The sequence below is a fragment of the Phoca vitulina genome, unplaced genomic scaffold (assembly GCF_004348235.1).
Source record: "Phoca vitulina isolate PV1807 unplaced genomic scaffold, GSC_HSeal_1.0 scaffold16, whole genome shotgun sequence".
Classification (NCBI taxonomy): Eukaryota; Metazoa; Chordata; class Mammalia; order Carnivora; family Phocidae; genus Phoca; species Phoca vitulina.
The window spans coordinates 25,506,208-25,514,511 of NW_022589719.1; the positions used below are offsets into that span (position 1 = coordinate 25,506,208).

An 8,304-nucleotide genomic window follows, 5' to 3' on the forward strand; every position below is an offset into this window, starting at 1 on the left:
TTCAAATATATTGTCCACTTCATCAGCATCACGAACCACCTGATGGCAACTACTGAAACTCTTCCATCTCTGGGGGAAGTAACAACCTATTTAAACCTCTCTTTTCAAAACCGGTTTGTGTTAGTGCCCATTTACTTTGTCTATTCTTGAAATGCCTATAATTTATTTCTGTTTTTATATCTGAAAAATTGTTCCATATTAGAGAATATGAAGATGGCCATACTTCTCCCACACAATGGCACTGAGGCAACTGAGTTCATCCTCCTGGGACTGACCAGCCAACAGGAGCTGCAGCCCATCCTTTTTGTGGTGTTTCTCCTGATTTACCTCATCACCCTGACAGAGAACTTTGGATTGATTGCATTAATCAGACTTACTCCCCAGCTGCAAACACCCATGTACTTTTTCCTCACCCACTTAGCATGCGTGGATATTTTTTATTCTACTAATCTATCTCCTCAGATGCTTGTTAATTTCCTCTCTGAGAAGAAAACCATTTCCTACACGGGGTGTCTGGCCCAGTGTTTTGTTTTTGTGACTCTGTTCCTTACTGAGTATTACATGCTCAGTGCCATGGCCTATGACAGGTACATGGCTATCTGCCATCCCCTGCACTATAATAGCAGAATGTCCAGGCCACTTTGCACCTGCCTTGTCACTTTTCCCTACCTCTGGGTGCTATGGTGGGCACAGTGCAGGTAATATTGACCTCTCGCTTGTCCTTTTGCAGACCCAACATCATCAACCATTTCTACTGTGCTGACCCACCTCTCCTCATGTTGACATGTTCTGACACTTACATAAAGGAGACTGCCCTGTTTGTGTCTGCAGGGATTAACCTCACTGGTTCCCTACTCATCATCCTCATCTATGTTTTCATTTTCATCACCATTATGAGGATCCGTTCCAGTGAAGGGCAGTGCAAAGCCTTCTCCACCTGTGGCTCTCACCTGACCGCTGTCACCATGTTCTATGGGTCCCTATTCTGCATGTATCTGAGACCAACAAATGAGCAGTCTGTTGAACAAGGAAAAATTGTGGCCGTGGTTTGTATCTTTGTGAATGCCATGTTGAATCCATTTATCTACAGCCTGAGGAACAAAGATGTGAAACAGGCTTTGAGAGCAGTGTTTATGAGAAACCTTGGTACAATGGAGAAAAAGTCCATTTTGACAGTCTCCCAGTGAAAAAAAAATCTCAAAAACAATTGAAAAGCAACCCATACTGGTTGTATCTGAATGCAATTCTCTGGAGTAACAGTAAAATTTTTTATATATGCATAGCTTAGGACCAAGTGATAATCCTAATGGAAACAATAAATGGGACTATTGTAAGGAAATAATGGCTGTTGGGAAACACATCACCAGAAGTCTTCTGTTACAGTTAAGCTGGGCCTGTGTTCAGTCTCACTCAAGAACTCACTTCCACTTGACTAGGCAGAGAAGTTCTTTCTTTCAGTTCATAGGTCAACAATATTGACCATCACTGAGCTATTCTTACCAGCAAAGTGAGGTATGAAATATGAATATGAAAATGACTTACATCCATATAATATATTACATAGTTTCCTTTAATGAAAGCTGATTATCTTCTCAAAAAAGGCTCAAAGTTCTAATTTCAGATGTTTGTTATCAACACACTTTTGATGCATTGTTATGTCGACTAAGCCTGAATTGAAAACCATCTGTGTTTTATTATTTTCACAAATAACCAAATTTTTTACATTTTAATTACCCAAAAGATTTGTTTCATTAGTTACCCCTAATCAAAACAGATACCTATGTGAGTGGGAGATAACCATTCTGGATATAAAATTTTCATTGTCTACATATGAAGTTTTTATGATTTTGTTCCTACAATATTGACAATTATTTGCTCTATAATTCTACATATTACCTTTCAGTTCTTGTCTACCCACAAACTATTTTAAAATAACAGCTGCTCTGGGGGTGCCTGGTGGCTCAGTCAGTTAAGTGTCTGACTCTTCATTTCAACTCAAGTCATGCTCATGAGATCAAGTCCTGCATTGGGTTCCATGCTCAGCATGGAGTCTGCTTAAGATTCTCTCTCTCCGTCTGCCCCCCCACCCCACTCACACTCTTTCTCAAATAAATAAATTAATCAAAAAGTAAATAAAACATATTCCTTTCCTAAGAGTCTCAGTCTTAGGAATATCTGTCTCAGAATCTGTTTACCCAGATCCCAAAGACAAATATGTAATATTAGATCAAGATAAGGTAAATATTGAAATTGGATCTTAAACCCAGGTGAGCCAAAACCAAGTCTTTTGATACTTTACCAAGCACCAACCTCCTCCACTATGTTTATTCATCATATAGGCCCATGGATACACATTTAAGATGCCAGAAGATTTAGAAGTATATCCCATTTTAAGCAATCTACTTTACCCCCCCACACACACACACAAGAGCTTAAGCAACCAGACAATAAAATTAATATGAAAACATATTTTTTATGCATAACAGGTGATATGTAACATGGCTTTACAGCCATGTTTCTGTAAGATCTTCTTTAAGGCCCCTTTCACATCCTTATTTTTCAAACTGTAGATGAGGCGATTTAGCATAGGGATCACTACTGTATAAAAGACAGAGGCAATCTTGTTCTGTTCCATTGAATAGATAGATGTAGGGCACAAATACATGAAGAGGATTGTCCCAAAGAATATGGTGACAGTCATGAAGTGGGAGGCACAGGAGGAGAAGGCTTTGTGCCTGCCTTCTAAAGAAGGCATCCTCAAGATGGCAATGAGGATGCACAGGTAGGAAATGAGAACAATCATAACACAACTGATGACATTAAAACTGGAGAAAGCCATGATCACAATGCCATTGATGGGAGTGTCAGAGCAAGAGAGTTTGAGCAGGGGTGGGGTGTCACATTAGAAATGGTTGATCCTATTAGAGCCATAAAAGGACAATCTGAAAGTCATCACTGTGTGTATGGCCGCATTCCCAAAGCCTGCTAGGAAAGAGGTAGCTACTAGCAAGAAGCAAATTTTCCCAGACATGAGAACTGAATATAGCAGAGGGTTCCAAATGGCTGCATAGCGGTCATATGCCATCATGGCCAACAGAAAGCATTCAGTCCCCAAGAAGGAGCCAAAGAAGTAGAACTGGGCAGCAGATCCATTAAAAGAAATGGCTTTATTCTCAGCCACAAGGTTCACCAGCATCTTAGGAGTGACAGAAGAAGAGTAAGAGGCATCAACAAAAGAGAGGCTGCTGAGAAAGAAGTACATGGGGGTGTGGAGACAGCGATCAATCTTAATTAACACAATCATCCCCAAATTACCCACCATGGTTGCCATATAGATTAACAGAAACAATCCAAAGAGGACAATATGTAGATCTGAATTGTCTGAGAGTCCTAAGAAGATAAATTCTGTCACTTCTGTTTGATTTCTTCCTTGAACCTCGTTCATGTATCTCATCATTTCAGCTGCAATAAGAGAGAAGATGGAACATAGCATTTGGTCAGATGAATACATGACAGAGCCACAAACATCTTTTATTGACATATATACATAGAAATTCTAGAAGTGTTTTGGACATGATGTCAAGTCAAAAGACATCAAAAGACTGCTAAGTTCTAGGTGTACAGCCTATTAACTAACGACCTTGAGACAAGTGACTTAATATATCCATTAACTAAGAGCACTTCTAGCATTAACTATTTATTGGATAATTATAGGAACTTATCCTTAAGATGTATCTCTCTTCATTATTTATGATAAATAAATTAATGGATATATTAATATATACCCCCTAGGCACAACTTCTGGGGAAAGATGGCAAATGAATTCAGGCCACTGCTTATTCCTCCACAGTTTTACTGGAGTGAGTAAAAAATAGGGAAAGTTATTAAATTATCAAAAGTACCAAACAAGAAGAAAAGAGTTGAATCTTCTGGGGGTGGGGGCAACTTTAAAAATTGATATTCTAAGGAAAGAAACAGAGGAAATTTGCATGTGACTAGCATGGTTGCAACCCTGCTGGAATTTCCCAGTATCAGCAGCTACAGGGGGGAAAAACTGTCTGTTAAGTATGACAATTTTGAATAATTCCCTCCAATATTTAGAGAATTCGATTTCATGAATGAGGTGAAAGGAATAGAATAAGCCATAGCAGTGAGAACCTCTACTTAACACTCAGATTCACAGGATCGCACTGGGATTAGAAAACAGCAGCAGCAGCATGTGGAATATTCCAGTCACAATGCTGAACTGGGGGAATAATACACTGCCAGGTCATCTAAATGAAAACAAGATTCACCCCCTGTAAAGTGCAAAAAAGGCAAATACAGGACAAAAGAAAGAAGGGAAAGAAGGAAGAAGGAAGGAAGGAAGAAAGGAAGGAAGGAAGGAAGGAAGGAAGGAAGGAAGAGAGGGGGGAAGGAAGGAAGGGAGAGGGGAAGGAAGGAAGGAAGGAAGGAAGGGAGGGGGGGAAGGAAGGAGGGAGGGAGGGAGGGAGGGAGGGAAGGAAGGAAGAAAAAAAGAAAACTCAGCCTAGAGCTTCCAAGTAAAAGTTTAGGCAACAGCTCCAGTGGAATTCTTCCCCACCTCAAATACAATCCCCTACCCATTCCGTGACCTCAGATTATTGAACAGTAGATAAGACTGTCCTGGGCTAGCTGTCCAGTCATAGCTCAAAGTGTTAAATCCTTTATCATTCACAGCAGGAAGTTATTTGATACTGTCTAAAATTAAAACATGGGACCAAAGTAACCCAATATCTGTGCTAACACTGGAGATCATGGATCTCTTGAGCACAGTTGGGAAGAAGAGTGGGCAGGAACTGATTCCATTCTCATAGACACTGCCATACTCAGAAGTGGGTATCCGTGCTCTGTCCAGCTGGTTTCCTTTGGGATAGGGGCTCAATACCCTCACCAGTGATCAAACCCAGCATTGTTACACAGTATTGTAATACATTCAAACTGTCAGTGCACCCATTATCTTATCCTAGCTGCACTACAAATCAGTGAGGGAGATAGCAGGTATTATCCTAAAAGTGTTAATAAGATTATCTTATGTTAGATGAGGTCAGTGAAGTGTAGGGCTTTCTTGGCTATTAGCCAAGAATGATGAATTTGGACTAGAACAATCCTGGGTTTGATGTCAAATTATTTGTTGTTCCTCAACACTGCATTGCCCCTCTCCCTATTTCATGGGACAGATGTACAGCCCTGGTACTCTTCCTTGGAATAACCTTGCTGTCTGAATTTCAAAGAAGAGCATCTCCAGAAGGAAATATAAAGAAGGAATGGATCTTTTTCTCTCATCTTCAATCAGAAACTTTCCCTGAGAGGATTATTCTATCAGCAATAGTGAAAAATAAATAAATGAAATGCAGTTCACGTTGTGTGTGTGTGTGTGTGCATGTGTGTGTGCTAGAGACACAAAGAAAGGTAATGATGAATAAAGTACTAAAATATGTTGAGCATTCGCTATGCTCTACAGGCACTGTGTTATTTTTCCTGCAATATTTTATTTAAATCCTATGAGATAGGCAGTATTATAATCCTCATTTGCACCTGAGAAATTGGAGGTACAAAAGATCTGTGACTCTCCCAGAATTACAGAATTACCTAATGGAATCTAATTTATACCCAGCTAATGCAACTCTCATTCTCTTAGCATTTGAGATCATTTAGAATAACCCCCTCGATAACAAATGTAAGCACTAATAAACAGAATAATTGCTATTGTAATTATCAGGGCTTCATTAATATGCTAGAATACATTTAGTTACATAAAGAAAAAAATCTATATATCTCCTAGAGAGAAAATATAGTTGTAATTGCTGAAAATTGTCTTTCTTAGAATTTGCATTCACTAATTTGCATTATTAGCAAAATACCACTTGTTTTACATCTGGTGCTATGAATTACATGCTACCATCTCCCTCTACCCTGGAAAATATACCTTCACCATAACCCACTCTCTGAGATTTTGCAGTCAGTCCAGAGATTCTTAACAAAGGTTTTCAATTCCTAGGAGTTTGTGAAAACAATAGTGAGATTTCCTGATAATTTCTGGCATTTAAAAACATCTTCAAATCATATTATTTACTACTGCTTATATTTCTCTTAGTGACTTACAAGTCTTATAACAAGAAAAATGGACAGAGAACTTATTTAACATACCTTCTTAGCTTCTCAGTGCTCTTGGAGCTTTGGGTATATGGGTAGTTGGAGAAAGGTACAGGGTTGTGGATTTTTCTTCAGGTCAATAAGTTACTTGGGCAGAACCCTTTATATCTTTTCCTGACCTTTCTTGACTACTTGACTTCTATTTGGTCCTTTTGCTTGTTTCTGTCCAGTGCTTAAATTCACCAAAAACAAAACAAAACAAAACACACACATCAAACTTCTTCTCAGAGAAGGCATTCATCAATTCTCCCAGGTGAAACAGTAGGCAGAGTTAGAATGGATTTAAGGCATCACCCATTACAGAGATAAGACAAGTGAAACCCTTTACACCTTCCCTGTCAAAAGATAATTACTTTGCCTTCTTTCTTACTTTTCCTTGAAAATAAGAATCCCATTTGTTATATCAGAGTAAAATACATTTTAAAATATAGAATACATCACTGCAGTGCAGCTGTAATATTGTTTGCAATTATTTCCAATTGTAGAGTCTCTGGATCAGACTCTGGAGTAAGCATTCTGAATTATTTTAAATAGGACATATGTCTTGTTCTTTAGTGTCTGGGGACTGCATCCCTCATGTCATCTCATTTTAATCTACTTGTTTTCCCCCCGAAGCTAAGGAAATTGTAAGTCCTCTTCACATTTCTCTCCTTTGCCCTAGGGACACCTGGGCCCAGTGGAAAATGAGTTTCCAGGTCCATATTTCTAGCCCTCACTAAACATCCCTCTTCTGTCTCACCCGATAGCTGGTGGTCTGATTCCCTTAAGAGCATTGAAAGAATCCACAAAATAGCAGGTTAGCTCTATCTCCACCTTCCGGAAGGACTTTGTGTACATATAAGAAATTATGCTACCTGGATCATGGTGGAGGGGCTGACTGGAAGAAATGCACAGAGGCAGGAAATCTCAAAGGGCTTCAGAATAAGAAGAGAACTCATTTTTAATCCTAGCTTGAGTGTCATTCAAGGAGGTACCAGATGATGCTCTATCTCCCTGCCACCAAGATGGAGACCATCAGAAATTAGGCTGCAATATGATTTCCATGGAGTACTGAGAATTCACACCAGATACTGGAATGTGAACTTGGTGCCATAAAAGATAAGCCACTGACAGCTTGCAGTGAATTTTTAATGAAGAACCATGGGACTCTAAAGCCCAGGAAGCAGGCAACAAGCATTAATGATCAATTAATAGAGACCATACTAACTTGTAAAGATGTGACCTCCCCTTTAAGAGGAACTTATATATTAATATGATACCCAGCTGGTCATCTCCAGGGTCATAATTAGAAGAGAGTAGGGCTAAACAATAATAGCAACTAATATTAACTGAGCATGTACTATTTGCTGAGTGTCCTAAACACATGCATTTTCAGATTGCTATTAAGCACCTTCATCATAGATAAGTAAACTGGGGCCTTGAGAAGTTACTTGTCCAAATAGTTAATACTCACCAGAACTGGGACTTGAACATGGTTTTTTCTTACTCCAGAATGAGCATTGCTGACCATTTTGTGTTACCACAGTCCAAAAGTAGCAAAGAGTTTGTTCAAAAATATCCCTCTGTGTTTAAATACAAATAACACATAAACCACAATAATGACTAATGACTTATCTGATGTCTTCTGGACAAGACTGATTAATCGGGAGGAATGTCTAAGGTGCTTGTGATGGCTAATTTTACATGTCAACTTGTCTGAGCTAAGGGATGCCCAAATAGATAATAAAACATTATTTCTGGATGTGTCTCAGGAAGACATTAGCATGTGAATCAGTAAAGTAAGGAAGATTGCCCTCATCAGTGTGGATGGCCATCATCCACTCCTTTGAGGCCTATCTAGATCTACATATCCATCTCCTACTGGGTCTGCTTCTCCGGGGAATTCTGACTAATATGGAAATCTTGGCGGTGTTGGTTGCTAAGAAAAGAGTGCATCTAAATATCAGTAGAGATGTTAGGGGTGGAAAGGTGGAACAGCTAGATGTCTAACTTAGTAAACTATTATCACCCCTTAATTGAGAATTACTATTTAATATCAGATGCTTAGCATTTCAAAAAGGTCTCAGTGGAGGTCGTGTTTTTCCTCTGGGGACATTATGGAAATTGATGGTTGCCACAGTGAAGGGGCTA

General features: G+C 39.1%; 2 protein-coding genes across 2 annotated transcripts; one reads left to right on the forward strand and one right to left on the reverse strand.

The window, feature by feature from the left end:
* Positions 1–213: 213 nt before the first annotated feature.
* LOC116638661 (olfactory receptor 5M11-like) lies at positions 214–1,187 on the forward strand. The gene is given in 2 exon segments (XM_032414760.1): positions 214–673; positions 676–1,187. Coding segments are annotated over 2 exon segments (972 nt in total).
* A 1,286-nt stretch (positions 1,188–2,473) lies between these two features.
* LOC116638662 (olfactory receptor 5AP2-like) lies at positions 2,474–3,457 on the reverse strand. Its single transcript, XM_032414761.1, is given in 1 exon segment — positions 2,474–3,457. A coding segment is annotated over 1 exon segment (984 nt).
* Positions 3,458–8,304: the final 4,847 nt, after the last annotated feature.